General features: G+C 44.8%; 1 protein-coding gene across 3 annotated transcripts in view; it reads right to left on the bottom strand.

Moving 5' to 3' along the window:
* sgce (sarcoglycan, epsilon) overlaps positions 1 to 21,127 on the bottom strand; it is an 85,973-nt gene that overhangs the window by 49,209 nt on the left and 15,637 nt on the right. For all 3 annotated transcript variants that reach the window (XM_038797557.1, XM_038797556.1, XM_038797558.1), the window contains exon 2: positions 4,977 to 5,102. In XM_038797557.1, the coding sequence (XP_038653485.1) occupies positions 4,977 to 5,102 (126 nt within the window). The remainder of the gene's footprint in view (positions 1 to 4,976; positions 5,103 to 21,127) is intronic.

Raw genomic sequence — 21,127 nt, 5'->3', positions numbered from 1 at the left:
CGAGCCCAGACTACAGAACCAACTTAAAGAATGGTCATTTGAAATAAGTAAAAATAAATAGTATGTTTTGCTCCTCGATGAGCTCAAAATTGACATGGTCACAGTTCATCACCCAATGGCCAGAAACTTTAAGAAAAAGGAGCTTTTTAAATGCTAATGATTTTGAAAGGTGGAACAGCAGCCAGCAGTTCCAATAGCGGCATGGACATTCATGTTAAAAAAAAACATTTAGATAGATGCAACTAAAGGGCAGCACGGTAGCATGGTGGTTAGCATAAATGCTTCACAGCTCCAGGGTCCCAGGTTCGATTCCCGGCTGGGTCACTGTCTGTGCGGAGTCTGCACGTCCTCCCCGTGTGTGCGTGGGTTTCCTCCGGGTGCTCCGGTTTCCTCCCACAGTCCAAAGATGTGCGGGTTAGGTGGATTGGCCATGATAAACTGCCCGTAGTGTCCTAAAAAGTAAGGTTAAGAGGGGGGTTGTTGGGTTACGGGTATAGGGTGGATACGTGGGTTTGAGTAGGGTGATCGTTGCTCGGCACAACATCGAGGGCCGAAGGGCCTGTTCTGTGCTGTACTGATCTATGTTCTATGTAACCCAAAATACAAAATATCAACATTCATACAAGTATAAATTAAAGCAAAAATGGAAAATATTTTGAACACCGTTATAACCTGCCTGGGGACTAATGGCAATCCCACAATCTTTAGGGAGTATGAGCTTCCCCAATGAGGGGGTGGAGAAATCATTAGCAGAGTCCCTGCATGAATAGAGGTGGCCATTATGGCACCAGCTAGAGAGGAGTGAGCAGCAAAGGACTGCTATTTAAATAAAGTTATTTCTCTGTATTCGACAAACTTGTGCTGGATTCTTTGTGGCCCTCAAAACTAGCGACGAGGGTAGCTGTCTATGCTGCTGAAGCCACCTCCCTGGATTTTTGTTGGATACAGGTTGGAAGTTGTTTTCTGTTATACCATGCCTCTTTATGGACGTTTGGAAGTCTTTGATGCTACGCTGGAAAGCTGGAACCAGTACACACAATGGATGTGTTACTATTTCCGGGCAAACAACATCACTGAAAATGAGTGCCTGGTGCCCATTTTGCTCACCGCCTGTGGCCTGCATACGTTTGTGGTGATTAGGAGCCTTATGTACCCAGCTGTGCTGGACACCAAGACGTTTGATGAACTTGTGACCTTAGTGGGGCAACATTTTAACCCAATCCCATCCACGATAGTCCAGTGTAACCGGTTTAATACTGCTGAGAGGACCCCAGGAGAATCCCTTGCAGAGTTTCTATCCAGGCTATGAGAGATTGCGGAGTACTGTGACTATGGTCAGACTTTGTCAGAGATGTTACGCGACTGTTTGGTTTGTGGTATTAACAACGCGGCCACCCAGAGTAAGTTGTCAGCCGAGCCAACATTGACTTTTCAACAGGCCATTCAGATAGTATTGTCCTGAGTGAGCGCAGAACGGGGAGTGCAGGAACTACAGGGAATGGAGGTGCGTGCCTTGATGTGCAACCACTTCTGTCCAAAAGTGTCTCCCTGCACCCCTGCCGTACCTTGGGTGGGGCGACGTCCGGATCGATGCCAGTGGCTGCTGGACGTTCCTCGCCGAAGGGAGCTTTCTCCAGAACTGATGGATGAGGAGCCATGTCAGTGTCTGCCCTTGGAAAAGGTGAAATTTGCTTTGAGATGGGCGAATGAGGGATTGCACCAGAGATTCCTGAATTTATGTAGCCTATTTTTACAATTCCTGTTTAAGGAGAAAAAAAATTGTGAAGGATGAAAATTCTGATCCGAATGGACTCTTGAAAAACTGGAGAGAAATTGGGAACATTGGAAGTGGGTGGGCACAATAAATTACAAACAATAGCTAAAATTCAGGGTATATAATCTTACTGGATTTTACACTCATCCAGGACAGATTGTGCTAATCAAATATTCCATGTTGTTGGGTACCATAACCAAAAAGCCCCACTGTAAACAATGAAATATTCTACAATTAAAAATATGTATTTTGCTGAATGATAGCGGAGACAGAGAGACTGCACGTGAGTGACGTTCAGAGGGATCTAGGTAATCTAGTGCTTGAACCATAAAAAGCTGGCGGACAGGTGCAACAAGCGAATAAGAAGGCAAACGCCATTTTGGCCTTTATTACAAAGGGGTTGGAATTTAAAAACAGAGAGGTTTTGTTGCAATTGTACAGGGAGTTGGTGTGGCCTCACCTGGAATACTGCGTACAGTTTTGGTCCCCTTACCTAAAAAAAGAACAGAATAACATTGGAGGTAGTCCAAAGGAGATTCACCAGGTTAATTCCTGGGATGACAGGGATGTCCTATAAAGAGACTTCTTGATTTGATTTTTTGTCACATGTACCAAAGTACAGTGAAACGTATTTTTCTGCGGCCAGGGAACGTACACCGTACGTACATAGTAAACAAAAAAAATAATAATCGACAGAGTACATTGACAAATAGTACATCGACAAACAGGGGCTGGTTTAGCACACTGGGCTAAATCGCTGGCTTTTAAAGCAGACCAAGGCAGGCCAGCAGCACGGTTCATAGAACATAGAACATAGAACAGTACAGCACAGAACAGGCCCTTCGGCCCTCAATGTTGTGCCGAGCCATGATCACCCCACTCAAACCTACGTATCCACCCTATACCCGTAACCCAACAACCCCCCCCCTTAACCTTACTTTTTATTAGGACACTACGGGCAATTTAGCATGGCCAATCCACCTAACCCGCACATCTTTGGACTGTGGGAGGAAACCGGAGCACCCGGAGGAAACCCACGCACACAGGGGGAGGACGTGCAGACTCCACACAGACAGTGACCCAGCCGGGAATCGAACCTGGGACCCTGGAGCTGTGAAGCATTTATGCTAACCACCATGCTACCCTGCTGCCCTACAGGTTCAATTCCTGTACCAGCCTCCCCGAACAGGCGCCGGAATGTGGCGACTAGGGGCTTTTCACAGTAACTTCATTGAAGCCTACTTGTGACAATAAGCGATTTTAATTTTCATTTTGTTTTCAGTGATTGGTTACAGTGCGGAACAAAGGGCCAAACAAAGTAAATACATGAGCTAAATAGTCTGGGTCTGTGTTCCTTGGAGTTTAGAAGAGTGAGGGATGGCCTTATTTAAAAATATACGATTCTGAGAGGCTTGACAGGGTAGATGGTGAGATGTTTTCACTAGTGGGTGAGTCTCGAACCGGGGATATAGCTACAAGATAAAGGGCCGGTCATTTAAAACTGAGATGCGTAGTAATTTCGTCTTGCAGAGGGTGGTGAATCTCTGCAATTATCTGTCCCGGAGGGTGGTGGAGGCTGGATCGTTAGAAGTATTTAAAGTGGAGGTGGATAAATATTTGATAGATCGTTCAACAGAGGGATATGGGTTCCTCCGGGTGCTCCAGTTTCCTCCCACAAGTCCTGAAAGACGTGCTGTTAGGCAATTTGGGCATTCTGAATTCTCCCTCTGTGTACCCGAACAGGCGCCGAAATGTAGTGCCTAGGGGATTTTCACAGTAACTTCACTGCAGTGTTAATGTAAGCCTACTTGTGACAATAAAGATTATTATTATGGGGAAATGGCACAGAAAAGGAGATGAGGCTCACTTAGATCAGCCATGATCATAGTGAATGGTGGGGCAGGCTTGAGGGGCCTTGTAACTTACTCCTACATCTATTTCTTGTACTCTGTGTTCTTTAATAGTACTTATAGAATATTTTTTCACTTTGGGAGCATCCTACACATTATTCAGGACACTTTTAATGGGCTTTTGCAATACAAATAAGTGCATGATTTTAATTGCCGTCAAACTGGTCTATTTAATTGAGCTGTGAAGCTGTCAAGAGATTATAGAAAACAAACGAAAAAAAGGTAATATTAAAAGTAAATTGCTTACCATCATACAATACAAATTTTTTTTTTTAAATTTAGAGTACCAAATTTTTTTTTTCCCCAATTAAGGGGCAATTTAGCTTGGCCAATCCACCTAACCTGCACATCTTTGGGTTGTGGGGTGAAACCCACGCGGACACAGGGAGACTGTGCAAAGTCCACACAAACAGTGACCCAGGGCTGGGATCGAACATGGTTCCTCAGCGCCATAGGTAACCACTGCGCCACCGTGTCGCCCCAATACAAACAAAGTTTAACCATGACCAAAAAATGTAACTTCCTGCCCCATGGTTAGCATCTGCAAAAGCTTAATACTCTATTTATGCAACTAAGACTCGTTTTGCAATCTCCTGAAAATATTCTCCTGCAAAGAACTGTTTTTTTTATTCGTTCATCATAGAATTTACAGTGCAGAAGGAAGCCATTCGGCCCATCAAGTCTGCACCAGCCCTTGGAAAGGGCATCCTGCATAAGCCCACCCATCCTTTTATGGACAATAAGGGTAATTTAGCATGGCCAATCCACTGAGAGTGCACATCTTTGGACTGTGGGAGGAAATCGGAGCATCCGGAGGAAATGCACACCGACAGGGGGAGAACGTGTAAACTCCGCACAGACAGTGACCCAAGCCGGGGACCTTGCAATTAAGCGTCAACCACGTTGCTCTGGGTCTGGAGTCACACATAAGCCAGGCCAGGTAAGGATGGCAGATTTCTTTCCCTTTACGGCATGAACCAGATGATTTCATGGTCATGATTAGACTTTTTTAATTCCAGATTTTTATTGAATTCAAATTTCACCATCTGCACTGGCAGGATTTGAACCTGAGACGCCAGAGCATTACTCTGGGTCTCTACTTTACTAGTCCAGTGACAATACCACTATGCCACCACCCCCCACCCCCGTGCAAAACTAACTTGCAATACTGGCAAAAATATGTACTCTGCATCAACAATATGTCAAGCAAACAACACCCACGTTAAAGAAGGTTTAAATAAGTCTACTGTGAGCACAGAGTAAGTGAGCTGGATTAGCAGAGTGTCACTTACCAAGTTTCATTGAGGGGGGAGGAAATTCCCCTTTAAAGTACTCTCTCTCCAAGACATGGACAAAAAGGACTCCAGAAAATGGATAAATATTCCGATCCGAATGGGCTCGTGAAAAAATGGAAATCACTAAAGAGAAAATGGGGGGCAGATAATAAATTAAAAGCTAAAATCAAAGTTATATAAACGTACAAGATTTTACATTCATTTAATACAGATTGTGATCAAATAACAAGCTGCATTACATAATGAAGATAGAGATTCCACATATTTGCCTGTATCCTGTGTTGAGTATTTGATCATCAAAGGAACTTAACTAAAATAAAAGTGACGGATTAAAACAGTATTTTAATTACGTAGTTAAACTTGATTTATTTACAATAAAGAAAATCAATCAAAATAGTATTAAATATTATTCCATCAATAAATATCTTAAGGACACTAGTTTACATCAATATTTTTGTTGATGCAGCTTTAAGTGGAGCAAATCTTTTGTAGTTTTTATGGGTCATTTGTCTATTCTTAGGAATTTGTTTTTACAAAACTACATGAGCAGTTTTTTTCTGCAGTGCCACAATGACATTTAGATAGACATTTTTTTTTCATCTCTGGGACTTGAACCGGTTTACCTAGAAAGATCGGATTGATAGCCATCGAGTTCTAAATGAATTAAATTTATGCAGCATTTAAGACTCATCTAAGATATGTTGAAAATTTAGCACAAGCCATACTATGTCCTGCCCAGACACATCTAATACTGTATGAGAGTTTGACACGCACAGGAGGTTCCTGAGGTTGGATGTTTCCTTACAACCCAAGGTTCAGAAGGGTGCCAGTAAAATTGTGGGGAGCAACATTGAATCAACTGCCTGCCCATGTCCCACTGTTGGGGAAAGTTATCAATAGCGGGAACGGAATTGGTCAAGTTGTATGACGCATGACAGACTATCAATTTGAATATGCACTGGCTCTATTGAGGGCCATTTTACCAAGCCATTGGCGTTTGCTATTGGCAGATTTAGCACCCAGATTCTCAAATTTCAGCCCAATACAGGGCAGCATGGTGGCACAGTGGGTTAGCCCTGCTGCCTCACGGCGCCGAGGTCCCAGGTTTGATCCTGGCTCTGGGTCACTGTCCATGTGGAGTTTGCACATTCTCCCCGTGTTTGTGTGGGTTTCACCCCCACTACCCAAAGATGTGCAAGCTAGGTGGATTGGCCACGCTAAATTGCCCCTTAATTGGAAAAATGAATTGGGTACTCTAAATTTATATATTTTTTAAATTCAGCCCAATACAGCAGTATGAAGTAAGGACATAAATCGATTCCTGCAAACTACCATTCCCACTGTGACAGTCAATTTAATTTAACCATTCCAGGTTTTAAAAATTAACATTACAGGACTGTGCTATTTTAGAAAGCAACAGGTACATATTGGAATATTGCTCAGAGACAAAATCTTTAATCTTTGCTTAGAAATAGAGGTGAATGGGTGGCACTTTCTGTTTAAAAGAGTTTTGCGCACACAAATCCCAAGAATTTTAACTTGAAAGTCTAAAGTGCACAAATGTAGTGCATCATTCACTGATTCCGAGACTGTATTTTAAAAAGTGATCTTTTCCGGCAGAATAATGGCACGTTCATTCTGTCAGGATGCTCTTTGAAGCAAAACTTCTACCACCTCTGTTTGTTCGCATTTACAACTTTTATTCACCAGGACTACAACTGTATGAATATCTTAATATTTGGTCGAGTAGATAAGCTTTTATTAAAAGAGGCCACTTGACCCATGGCAGGAAACAAAATTGCAAATGCAACTGTTTTTATTATAACATTGTATAACTACAAGGACTGAAATATATTTTTAAATCACAGAATATTGAACAAAATCTAATCAAATTTAAAGGGTAACATGGAACAATTGTCGAATGTTAGGTCAGAATTTTAAAAATTAAAAACACAACACATAGGACACTACTTTGTTGATTAATTGTTGGTTAATACTCAGATAAATCTGATGCTCAAAAACTGCTGCAACTGCAAAATATTATAATTAACAAAATGCATTTGTACAGATGGTTAAACTCTAGGAGCTGGGTGTGAATCATATTCTGGATTAAATGTTAAAAGCCTCTTCTGGCGTTTCATGCTGAGGGTCCCATGTAAATTGTTCTTGGGCAGTATCAACCCAGTCCATGTTGGACGAAAGCACAAAACTGCCTCTATTTTGACAATCAATCAGAGGTTCCTGCTTTGGAAATAGAAAATGTCACTAGTAAAGGAATGCTCCTTTAAAGTTCGAACAGCATTACAACAGAGCAAATGGAGTTTTACTCTGTCTCTCACACGTGATGTCTGACTTGGAAATAGCAGAGGCTGACACTGAATATGCATTCCCAGTATAAAGTTCCTCACCTTGATGTGCATAAAAATCCAAAAGTAATTTTACATTTGTTAAAACCTCTCTAGCATTTCCATGTTTATCTGTAGCAAATATCAAACGTAATATTACATAAGAGAAAGCTTTGGAGGTTAATGAAGTCTTAAATGCTTCTAAGCACACAACTGCAGCTAAATGTTACAACAGTTGAATACAGCTGATAGAGTACATGAACATCAGAACAGCTAGATGAAAAAAGACCCAAGGTCCAAACTAGTTCATCTTTTCCCGTTCAGGAAGTTGCACGATAATATGATAGTGGAGTTATTAACATTCTCTATTAATTAATCTACATAAGGTGAGAAAATCGTCAATGGTGGAGAACTTTGGGACGCATTGCTCCCAGGTCACCTGTTCTTCCCAAGTATCCCACTCTCACATGTCTTGTCTCAAATTACTCATACCGTATCCAAAAAGGTTACATTCCAAAAGAAATCTAATTTGCATTTGAATAAAATAATCTTGATAATTTTCTAGGCAGTCTGATCCACAAATTTACCATTAATTGTGATAAATTTCCATGGTTTTAAATGTACCCTCTTTCACATGCTTCCCTATGTCAACGGCTTTTAGCATCCTGAACAAGGTGAAAAAGCTCATCATGGCCTACACTATTCAGTCCCCTTTTAATATTCAAAAAATTAGCAATCAAATCAGGTCTTTCCCAGTGCGAAAATGTCCAATTTACTCCTCACAAGCCAATTCTTTCATTCTGGTTGCTCGCTTCATATCCTTTTAACAACTGCAATCTCTATTTTGTACCATGGCAAGTGGAAGTGTACACAAATCTCGGTGTAGTTGCACCAATCAAACCCCACAAAGAAAATAAATCAAGTTAGAATGGCAAGGGACTTCTGGTGGCGGTATGTAGGAGGAAGTCGCACATCGGATGGCTCATGCTCGAGGCTTGATTTTTGGAATTTAATGCCCAGTCTCAGGGGCAATTTTTTGAGAAATAAGTGCAGAAAGACATGAGGAAGAGGGGGGGGGGGGGGGGGGGGGGGGGGGGGGGGGGGAGAACCGAAAGAAATCCACTGTGAAAAGAGAGCGAATGAAGGTTCGCCGTCAAGCAAGAAGGGTCAGCTCGGCAACTGGAAACATGGCAGATAAAAGAAAATTACTGCGGATGCTGGAATCTGAAACCAAAAGAGAAAATGCTGAAAAATCTCAGCAGGTCTGGCAGTGTCTGTAAGGAGAGAAAAGAGTTAACGTTGCGAGTCCAGCTGACCCTTTGTCAAAGCTAGAAGACATAGAAAGTGGGAGATATTTATACTGTGGGGTGAGGGAATAAAGATGAGTCAGAGCCACAGAAGCCAAGGGAAATGAGTACTAATAGCCACAGGAACCAAGAGAAAAGAGTGCTTATGGCAATCCCCAGAGAGAACAAAAGGTGTGAAAGACCAAACAGCAGAGAAACTAACATCAGAGGGTAAGTTGTGACAAGGGGGGGGGGGGGGGGGGGGGGGGGGGAGGGGGAAGGATATATATATATATATATAAAAAGAAATAAAAGATAAAAGACAGTTAAAATGAAATGGAATGAAAACAAAGGGGTTGAGGTGGGGTCGAGCTAATCATCTGAAGTTGTTGAATTCGATGTTGAGACCGGAAGGCTGTAGCGTGCCTGACCGGAATATGAGATGCTGTTCCTCCAGTTTGCGTTGAGCTTCACTGGAACATTGCAGCAGGCCAAGGACAGACATGTGGCCATGGGAGCAGGGTCGTGTATTAAAATGGCAAGCAACGAGAAGGTCAGGGTCCTTAATGCGCACAGACCGAAGGTGCTCAGCAAAGCCCTTCCCACCTACATCCGGCATTCCTCTGATGCCCTGCGTCATATTGACAGCTCCCAGTTCGCAGGCCCTAACCACCTCCTATTCACCATGGTTGTGTAATCTCTTTACACCTCCATCCCACACCAGGATGGCCTGAGAGCTCTTTGCTTCTTTCTCGAAAAGAAGCCTGGACAATTCCCATCCACCACCACTCTCCTCCGCCTGGCTGAACTCGTTCTATCTCTCAACAACTTCTCCATCCCACTTTCTCCAAATCAGAGGTGCAGCAATGGGTACCCGCATGGGTCCTAGCTACCCTTGCCTTTTTATGGAGAATGTGGAATATTCCTTGTACCAGGCCTCCCCGGGTCCCCTCCCACAACTCCTTTACCGGTTCATTGATGACTATTTTGCTGCTGCTTCATGCTTTCGTCCGGACCTGAAAAATTCATCAATTTCGCTTCCAGTTTCCACCCCTCCATCACTTTCACCTGGTCCATCTCAGACACCTCCCTTCTCTTCTTTGACCTTGCTGTCTCCATTACCAGCAATAGACTATCTACTATTATCCATTACAAGCCCACTGACACCCAGAACCATCTGGACTACAGCTCTTCGCACCCTACACCCTGTAAGGACTCCATCCCTTTCTCTCAGCTCCTTCGTCTCCGTCGCATTTGTTCCGATGATGCCACTTTCCAAAGTGGTGCTTCAAAAACGTGTTCCTTCTTCCTCAACCGTGATTTCTCACCTACAGTTATTGACAGGGCCCTCAACAGTGTGTGGTCCATCTCCTGCGCTACTACCCTCTCTCCCTACCAGAACGAGGATAGTCCCCCTCGTTCTCACATTTCACCCCACCAACCTCTGTATGCAAAGCATAATCCTCTGCCATTTTCGCCAGCTTCAGCATCAGTTTGCCACCACCAAACACATCTTCTCTTCACTCCCTCGGTCAGCATTCCGCAGAGACCGTTCCATCCGAGATAATCTAGTTCACTCCTCCACCATACCCAACACCTCTCCCAGCACCCATGGCACCTACCCATGCAATCGCAGAAGACGTAACACCTGCCCCTTTACCTCTTCTATGCTTAACATCCCAGGCCCAAAACACTCATTCAGGTTAAGCAGGTTTCACTTGCCCCTCTTTCAATCTGGTCTATTGCATTCGCTGCTCCCAACGTGGTCTCCTCTAAATCGGAGAGACCAAACGCAGACTGGGTGAAAACTCAATGAATGTGCAGCTGATATGTGACCATCAGCTGCACATAATACATTTCTGTGCCCAATACCCGGGCAATGAACCCTTCACCCTGGCACACTCGGCGATTTCTGACATGTTCGAGACGCCCCCCCCCCGGCTGAGGGGTTGGCTCCTGGGTGACCGGGGTTACCCACTGTGGTCGTGGCTGATGACACCTATCTGGAGGCCACACGCTGACACAGAAACCTGCGACAATGACACCCATGCAGCGACCTGGGGTGTGATCGAGCGGTGCTTCGGCCTCCTGAAGATGCAGTTCAGGTGCCTGGACCTCTCTGGAGGGGCCCTCCAATATGATGCTGAGAGGGTCGTCCGCATCGTGGTGGCCTGCTGTGTCCTCGACAACATTGCACAGCAGAGGGGCGATGTCTTGGAGGAGGAGGAAGAATGGCAGGCCTTATCTGACGAGGAGGATGTGGGGAGGCGGAGGATGGGCAAGACATGGGACCCAGGCAGGCATGGGAGGCCACACAACGTGTGCTCCAGGGTCAACCTGCACGAGCCGCTCGGATCAGGGGCACGGACACCGCATCCCAACCCTGTATTTGGGGAACCACCCCTCCAGCCACCCCCCACCTGCAACTCCCTCTGCGATACATAGCTGCCGCACCACAGGATGGGGGCCCTGGGTTGGCAGTAACACCAGGCCTGGTCCATGGGATGGAGAATGATGGCAATCCACTTTGCGATGAGTTCTGGTGCTCCGCATCGTATGACGATGTCTGACTCCGACCCACCATAGCACTGTCCACCGTCCACCTAGGTGATCCCTGCATGCGACCTGGGTCCCAGGCAGAGGGCTGGTGTCAGAGCTGAACTCCTCATCGGTGCTCGGGCAGGGGAGGGGGGCTGTCTGGACAGAGTTGCCAATGCCACTCATGGCCTCTGTCACCTGCGCCCAGGCAACAGCGAACGGCAGCAACCGGCAGCCCTCTTCCCAGGCCGAGGTACAGGGTCACCCACCTCTTCTCCACTGCGTCCAAGAGGGTCTCCAGCTCGGTATCGGTAAACCCCGATGCTGCTCTCCTCACTGCCATCTTGTAGGCTTGGATGGGGGGGGGGGGGGGGGGGGGCTTGGATGGTGTGTGTGTGGGGGAGTGGGGGAGTGTGAGTATATGCGGCTGCAGCTTGTCAATTCATGTAGTGAGTGGGGCTAGGGCAATTTGGGAGATTTGAAAATGGGTCCTGATCTCTTGCTACACTGAGGAGTTATGCCAAGCAGTGGGGCTAAGTGCTGCCTCGTTGTGGAGTTCCCCACCCAGGCCTTCAATCTACCCAGATTAGCCTTAAATAGCGGGGTGTTTCTCTGTGGTTTGAGCGCTGGGAAACACGGTCATTCTCGTGCAACTGGACTCTGTCCCCATTCGGGTAGATCGCACTCCAGTCCCCAAGTACCTCTCCAACATTCAGCAATATCTGGAAGGTTTGTGCTAGAGCTGCTGTAATTCCTTCCAACACACAAGTGCCTGGCAATGGTCATCCAACTTATTATTTTATAATCTTTATTGTCAAACATAGGTTTACATTAACATTGCAATGAAGTTACTGTCACCTGTTCCCGCTTTCCCTCATATCCTTTGACCCCTTCTGTCCCAAGAGCTATTCAACTCCTTTCAGGCTCACCACCCGCTGGGTGAAGAAATTTCTCCTCATCTCATTTCCAAACTGTTTACCCATATCCTTAGACTGACTCCTGGTTCTGGACTCCCCCGCCATCAGGAACAACCTTCCTGTGTCTACCTGTTAGAATTTTATAGATTTCTACGAGATTTCCCCTCATTCTTCTAAACTCCAGTGAATATAATCCTAACCAACTCAATCAGTCCCACCATCCCAAGAATCAGGCTGGTAAACCTTCTGAAAGAACTCCCTCTATAGCAAGAGTATTGTTTCTCAGATAAGGAGACCAAAACTGCACACAATATTCCAGGTGTGGTCTCACAAAAGGTCCTGTATAATTGCAGCACGACATCCCTGCCCCTGCACTCGAATCCGCTTGCTATGAAATCCAGCGTAACATTTGTTTTCTATACCGCATGCTGCACCTACATGCTTACTTTCAGCGACTGGTATACGAGAACACCCAGATTTGATTACACATTCCCCTCACAATCAAAAGCCATTCAGATAATAATCTGCCTTCCTGTTTTGCTACCAAACTGGATAACCTCCCATTTATCCACATTATATTACATCCGCCATGAATTTGCCCATTCACTCAACTTGTCAAAATCACACTGAAGCATCTCGGTGTCTTCCTCACAGCTCACCCTCCCACCCAGCTTTGTATCATCTGCAAATTTGTAGATATTACATTTAGTTCCCTCGCGAATTATAAATCATTCATATACATTGTGAACAGCTGGGGTCCTAGCACCAGTCCCTGCAATGCCTCACTAGTCACTCCTGCCAGTCGGGAAAAAAACTGTTTATTCCTACACTTTGTTCCCCATTATAAATTTCCCTGTTTCTATCCATCTCAATACATTATGGCCAATCCCACTGGTTTTAATTTTACATGCTAACCTCTTATATTGGACTTTCTCGAAAGCCTTCTGAATGTCCAAATTAGCCACATCCACTGGCTCCCCCTCATCAACTTCACTCGTCACATCCTCAAAGAATTGCAGTAGATTTGTCAAACATTATTTCCCTTTTGTGAATCCACGCCGACTCTCCGATCCTGTCACTATTTCTCAAATGCTCTGCTATTAAATTTTCTATAATGGACTCTAGCATTTTTGTCACTACCGACGTCAGGCTGACTGGTCTATCATTCCCTGCTTTCTCCCTACCTCCCTTTTTAAATAATGGGGTTACATTAATTTAATAATCTTTATTGTTATAAGTAGGCTTACATTAACACTGCAATGAAGTTACTGTGAAAAGTTACTGTCACCACAATCCAGGGCCTGTTCGGGTTCACAGAGAGAATTCAGAATGTCCAAATGACCTAATAGCAAGTCTTTCAGGACTTGTGGGAGGAAACCAGAGCACCCGGAGGAAACCCACTCAGACACTGGGAGAACGTGCAGATTCAACACAGTGATCCAAGCCGGGACTCAAACCTGGGACCATGGAGCTGTGAAGCAACAGTGCTAACCACTGTGCTACGTGCTGCCCGTAACTATCTACTTTAATCTATAGGTACTGTTCCAGGGTCTACATAATCTTGGAAGATGATAAGCAATTCTTCCATTTCTCGGGCCACTTCTTTAAATACTGTAGGATATTCCTGGGCTGCCACAGGGCAGGGGTTAGGAGGTTGAGGGACCTGTTTGTGGAGGGGAGGTTCGCGTGCTTGGGGGAGTTAGAGGGGAAGTTTGGGCTCCCCCCGGGGAACATGTTTAGGTACATGCAAGTGAGGGCGTTTTCCAGGCGGCAGGTGGAGGATTTCCCCTTGCTGCCCCCACGTGGGGTGCGGGACAGGGTGCTCTCGGGGGTGTGGGTTGGAGGAGGGAGGATTTCGGACACATACCGGGTAATGCAGGAGGTAGACGAGGCCTCGGTGGAGGAACTGAAGGAGAAATGGGAAGAGGAGCTGTGTGAGGAGATTTAGGAGGGGACGTGGGCGGATGCCCTGGAGAGAGTGAATTCCTCCTCTTCCTGTGCGAGGCTTAGCCTCATACAGTTCAAGGTGCTGCATAGGGCCCACATGACTGGGACGAGGATGAGTAGGTTTTTCGGGGGCGAAGACAGGTGTGCTAGGTGCTCGGGGAGCCCAGCGAACCATGCCCATATGTTTTGGGCGTGCCCAGCGCTGGGGGAGTTTTGGAAGGGGGTAGCAAGGACGGTGTCGAGGGTGGTGGGATCCAGGGTCAAGCCAGGCTGGGGACTCGCAATTTTTGGGGTTGCAGTGGAGCCGGGAGTGCAGGAGGCGAAAGAGGCTGGTGTTCTGGCCTTTGCGTCCCTAGTAGCCCGGCGGAGGATTCTTCTTCAGTGGAAGGATGCGAGGCCCCCAAGTGTGGAGGCCTGGATCAATGATATGGCGGAGTTCATCAAATTGGAAAAGGTGAAATTTGCCCTGAGGGGATCAGTACAAGGGTTTTTTAGGCGGTGGCAGCCTTTCCAGGACTTCCTGGCGGAACGGTAGGGGAATAGGCCGGCAGCAGCAGCAACCCGGGGGAGGGAGGGAGGGAGGGTTTGGATCGGGGGGAGGGAGAACTGTGTACATGGATCTGTGGGATGTGGCGGGTGTTATCTCTTTCCCTTTTGTTGTTGGGTGTTCTTTTGTTTTTTTTTCTTTTGTTTGTAGTTGCTTTTGAAGTTGGGTGGGAATTGTTCTTGGGGTGTTACCGCGGTTGTTTTGTTAATAGAGTTAAGCTGTTTATATTTTGTAAAAATTTCAATAAAAATTATTTTAAAAATAAATAAATAAATAAATACTGTAGGATGTAGATTATCATCTATTTACATAGAACATAGAACAGTACAGCACAGAACAGGCCCTTCGGCCCTCGATGTTGTGCCGAGCAATGATCACCCTACTTAAACCCACGTAACCCGTATACCCGGTAACCCAACAATCCCCCCATTAACCTTACACTACGGGCAATTTATCATGGCCAATCCACCTAACCCGCACATCTTTGGACTGTGGGAGGAAACCGGAGCACCCGGAGGAAACCCACGCACAAACGGGGAGGACGTGCAGACTCCACACAGACAGTGACCCAGCCGGGAATCGAACCTGGGACCACTGGAGCTGTGAAGCATTGATGCTAACCACCATGCTACCGTGAGGCCTTCAATCCCATCAATTTCCCTACTAATACAGATTTCCTTCAGTTCCTCCCTCTCACTAAACCCTGTGTTCCCCAACATTTCTGGTATGTTATTTGCGTCCTCCTTTGTGAAGACAGACCGAAGTATGTATTTAGTTTATCAGCCATTTCTTTGCTCCCCATTATAAATTTCCCTGTCTCTGACTGCAAGGGATGTTTGTCTTCATCACATACTTACAGAACCTTTTACAGTCACTTATGTTCCCTGAAAGCTTACTCTCCCACTCTTATTTTCCCCTTCCGATTCACCGAGCCCGGGCCGGAGAATGGGAGCAACCAGGCCACGACGTCCTGATGCCGGTGCGCGATTCTCCAAGGTGCAGAGAATCGCCACCATTTGCGCCGGCACGTTTGCCGCGGTGATGGCCGTGGGCCGATTCTCCTTGCACTGGGGGCCAGTGCAAGGGTGCCCAGATGCAAGACTGGCATTGCCACGGGTCAGGGCCCGAGGGGGGCCATGCCCATGAAAGAAGGGTGGTGCTGTGTACTGAGGCCATGGAAGGATTTCAATTCAATTGAATTTCACTTTAATTTACGGAAATTCATTTTGGGCACATGGCGCATATTTAAATGAATAATAACGTGAGGAAATGAGTCTTAATATTTCTTTTTGTAACATAATTGTCACATTGCCACACACTAGGAAATCTGCTTGATGGGTGTGACTGGTTTAATTGAATTGGAGACAATAGCCTGCAATGGTCAAACATCAATAAAGCAGAAGTGAAGGCAAGGCATTTGAAATGGTAATAAGCAGAGAGCCAGAAGAGTGCGAAAGGAATTTACATAAGGCAAATAAAGTAAGTGGTTTAAAGTTGGTTGTTGTATTTCAAAAGTAACACATACAATTGGAAGATTGCAACTGGAAGAGCTAAAATAGTGTAAGTTTACTTTTAAAAATATAGTAACCATGAAGTTTTTTTAAAAAAAGGGATTGATCAATTCTGGGAAAAAGGAACTTCTAAAGGATTATAGAAACAATAGTGTAGAAACAATGCAGTGCAAGATCTAGGGAAAAACAGACTTTTTTTTCTTTTTAAAAAAATTTAGTGTATCCAATTCATTCTTTTCCAATTAAGGGGCAATTTAGCGTGATCACTCTACCTACCCTGCACATCTTTGGGTTGTGAGGGAGAAACCCACGCAAACACGGGGAGAATGTGCAAACTCCACACGGACAGTGACCCAGAGCCGGGATCGAACCTGGGACCTCAGCGTCGTGAGGCAGCAGGGCTAATCCACTGCGCCACCGTGCTGCCGGGAAAAACAGACTTAAGGGAACAGAGAAGATTGTTGGTGTGTGTGTGACTGAGATATCGAACAAAAGTGTGTATTGAAGCCAGACCTGCTGACACCAGTTTTCTCTCAGAGAGCAGAATGCATTCTGCGATGATGTTACTGGAATTTCCTATGAAGTAGGAAATCTTTTGAGGCCTATTATCATCAAAAGCAAGTTTAGCTCCGAGTTTACTGGAGTCAAACTCTTTTAGGAAATGTTTGTGAAGTACTGTTAATTGTGTGAAGGTATTGAGTTTAAAATGTTATTTTCTTTTTTCTTTATTTTAATATGTTTAACTTTATATATAAAATCATCATAATTGGCTTGCTATTTACATCAGATAACTCGTCATAGTACAGAAATTGCAAATCATTATGGCAACTGATTCAAGTTTCGCTTTGGGATTTGGGCAACCTGCCACTTATCACCTGCCATGCCATAACACAATATTAAAAAAAAGATGATTACCATATCACAGCAATTTAAATTTAATTAAAATATGTATGAAATCTATTCAAATGCACTGAAATAATTAGCAAGTCCTACCCCGAGTGCATATCCTCATCCAAACATCAAACTCCTGTTGAAGATTTTACAGAAAAGGGCTCAAACGAGTTCAGGCCCAATTTGTTCTGCATCGGAGGGATTTTCCTTGAATGAATCCAATGAGAATACCGAGACAAGGCGTAATCCTTATTGTTCATGCCACTCCACTTACATAAAAGTTCTTAGAGCAGAATTTGTCAAGATCTGCTCTCCAAACACTCTTCCGGTCTGGTTGTATAGTCTCTGTACCCTGAAAGAGTCTGTTTTCCTGAGACAACAGTACTAGAAGGAACATCAAAAAAGGACAGCACTCTCAACCACAGAACAGCTTCAGGACTGTAGGATCTATTCAAAGGGATTTTCATTTTGGGAATTACGATAATTGTTTATGTTCCATAGCCATCACATCTATACACTGTAATTCAAATTATCATCTACTTTGACACCTAGATATTGAATTACTAACTATTTGAATGACAAACCATGAATCGCCTTCTCAGGAACAATATAATTAATTGGCTTTTTCAACTCCATGTCTCATTATTTTGACTTGTCCTTGTTCAGTTTAAGAAAATTGTTATTGCACCATTTTATGAGCTTCTCCACGGAGTTCCTATAGTTTCCTTCATTATTCCTTATGCCAACCCAGAAGTCCGTATTATCAGCATTTTCAGGATCAATATGCCCTTATACTCTGATGGACAATCATTCATGCAGAGGATCAAAAGTAAAGGTGACAGTACATAACCCGGAGATCATCCATGGTTTGTTAATATGGGCACTGGTAAATGCCAAAAACTGGCACCCTGTTAAAACACTGATTAAAGTGGGAGTGTGAGATTGACATCAAGTTTTCCATTTATTAAGCTTGAATGGAATTAAAGGCTGAAGAGAAATAAGCAAAAGACAATGTGAGCATAGTTGCTTCATGTATCAATGTGCCTTTGTATCAGATGAACAAAGGTCAAAACAGCATCATCCATTGATTTAGGAGGTTGATAGGTAAACTGGAACTGATCAATTTATGGAACAAGAGGGTATAAAAGTTTTGACACAATGCACGCAAAACACTTCATGTCTATCGATGCGAGAGCAACTGGTCAGTAATCAAAACGCAGGAGGTCACAGCTTCTTAGCAAATGGGACAATGGCAGTATATTTCCAACAACAAGGAACAGTATGCATGTCAAATAATTTCTGAAAGATAAGAAAAAGGAAATGTCAACTGAGGAGCACATTTCCGCTGATCTGGGCTGCATGCTTTCTGTGGATTCACTTGCTTAAATTGTTTCTCGACTTTCCAGTAACACAAGATCCTTCACATTCACAATGTGAAGTCTACTGCAGAATCACACTAAATTAATTACTTTCAAATTGGCTTTAAAAGTCCATTCAATTAATTTGAAAACGAAGAAGAAAATTTTTAAATCAAAGCGTTGCCAGAGCTGGAGATGTTGGTCACTGAACATGGGTGACCCTGATATTTAAAAAAAAACACATTTATTGGATGTGGGCGTCGCTTGCAAAGTCAGCATTTGTTTCCTATTCCTCACTGCGTGACAGGGGATAGGTGAGCTGCCTTCTTGAACTGCTGCAGCTATGTGGTGTAGGTACTCCCACAGTGCTGTTATGGAGAGGGTGCCGAGAATTTGATGCAGTGACGTGAAGGAATGGCAATATATTTCCAAGTCAGGATGGCGTGAAGCTTGGAGGGGAATTTCCAGATGGTGGTGTTCCCAAACATCAGCTGCCCATATTCCTTTCAGTGGAATTTGTGAAGAACTTAAATTTATCTTGTCATACAAAGGCTTGCATTGGTATGTGGCCATCTAAAATGGCCGCCCACAAAGGATAATGGGAATTCTGGTCAGGTTGGGACCCAGACGATACACAGCTTGTGTGTATTGTGCAAAGGAAAGCAGACCTATGCAGAAACTTGCACCTGCTAAAGGTCAATCACCGATCTCCCCAGGACAATGGGACTCAGATTGAAACATAACGGTAGCAACAGACTTGGGGGCGCCTTGTCACCTTATTTGGAAGTGCATACGTGCCTTGGACAATAATAATCAGGACCCGCCCAGCTATTAGGGTGATCGAAACCCTATCGATCCATTGGTACCCGAGTTGGGACCGCCCAAAAGAGCGGAGGATAAGAAGAACTGCGCAACCAACATTCTGCTTCTTTTGGGACCGGCCTCTGCCCCACCAACTGCAGCATATCGACCAGCCAAGTTCAAGGATCCGCGATCGCTACCAGAAGGACGAGCCGCAGCCCAGACGCACCTGACAACTTCCAGCTGCCACATGTGGGGACCAGATAAAGGCCTTATCTAACCTGCACAGAGCTGGTCACTTGAAAGGTCATTTAAGCTGTTAGGTATAGTTTAATGTGTAGTAGCGTGTAGATTATTAAGTATAGAACCAATCCTATGTTTAATAATAAACAATTATTGAATATACTGGTGTGTGGTCATTTGTCCAATACACGCAACATACTCGCATCTTGTGGTTAATATTAATAAAGATAAAAGAGCAACAGGTACAAAACATTTTCACTTTTTTAAACATACATAGAAACACATTAAAAATTAGAAATAGGGGGGGGGGGGGGGGGAGGCCATCCCACCTATCTAACTCCTTCTTGAAATTAAACATTTTGGCCTCAACTACTTTTTGTGATAGTGAATTCCACAGATTCACCACTCTCTGGGTGAAGACATTTCTCCTCACCTCAGTCCTAAAAGTCCCTTATCCTCAAACTATAAACCCTAATTCTGGGCTCTCCCACCATCAGAACATTTTTTCTAAATCTACCCTGTCTAATCCTGGTAGAATTTAATACGTTTCTACGAGATCCCCTCTCTTTTAAACTCTAAAGAATATAATCTTAACTGACTTAGTCTCTCCTTAAGTGACAATCCCACCATCTCAGGAATCAGCCTGGAAAATCTTTGTTGCACTCCCTCCAAAACAAGAGCATCCTTCCTCAGATAAGGACACCAAAACTGTACACAATACTTCAGTATTCACAGTATTTCACATACAAGAATTACTTTGAAGTGCAGAGACATTACGTTCCAAATAATTCCAAGATAAAAAGAGTATTGATTCAAAACAAAATCATAACTCCCTCTTCTTGACAATGGAGTGGAGCCAGCTAAAAGTTGTTGACTGTGGTATTTTAACATGGATATGCATGTCATGATGTGAGCACCCATTAATGACATAAGGGTATGAGGATAAACAGATGAATCTCAAAAATGGCAATGAAATACAAAACAAAGTTTACGGGCATGATCTATCAGCCACTTTCCGGCCTCCCCCTCCTTTTTCCCTAACCCCGCTTCCCCCCCACCTCCCTTTCATACCTGCTCTATGTGGTCCCATTGGCTCCCGTGCGCCCCCCCCCCCCCCCCCCTCCCCCAACCCCGCTCTACTGGCCTTTGGTTTCAAACAGGTCCTGAAACATGTTGGTGAATCGCCTCCACACTTTGGGGAAGCCCTCCTCTGACCATCGGATGGTGAACTTGATCTTCTCCAGGTAGAGAATTCCAATAGATCTGCCAGCCAGTTTGCAGCTGTGGGTGGTGCTGCTGATCACCAGCTGAGCAGGATTCTCTGGCAGGTGATTAGAGAAGCAAAGGCAAGGGTGTCGGCCCTCTTCCCCATGAATAGTTATGGTTGGTCTGTGATCCCGAAGACTGCCACTCCTGGGCACAGCTCCACCCTCACCCCCACAACCTTGGACACTGCCTCGAAGAAGGCTGTCCAGAACCTGACAGGTCTGGGGCATGTCCAGAACATGTGGACGTAGTTGGCAGGGCCTCCCTGTCACCGTTCACATTTATCCTCCACCTCCGGGAACAAACTGTGCATTCACATCCTTGTTCTGTGTGCTCTGGGCACCACTTTCAGCCGCATGAAGCTTAGCATTGCGCATGAGGTGGAGTTGGCTCTGCACAGTGCTTCGCTCTAGAGTCCCCAACCTATTTCTGTCCCTAGCTATTCCTTCCAATTTTCACTCGTACAGTGGGGAGCGTGTCCTTTCTAAAAGTTGTCCC

The sequence above is a fragment of the Scyliorhinus canicula genome, chromosome 5, assembly GCF_902713615.1.
Source record: "Scyliorhinus canicula chromosome 5, sScyCan1.1, whole genome shotgun sequence".
Classification (NCBI taxonomy): domain Eukaryota; kingdom Metazoa; phylum Chordata; class Chondrichthyes; order Carcharhiniformes; family Scyliorhinidae; genus Scyliorhinus; species Scyliorhinus canicula.
The sequence above is the reverse complement of the archived record's forward strand: the minus strand, read 5'-3'. Positions and strand labels throughout refer to the sequence as shown.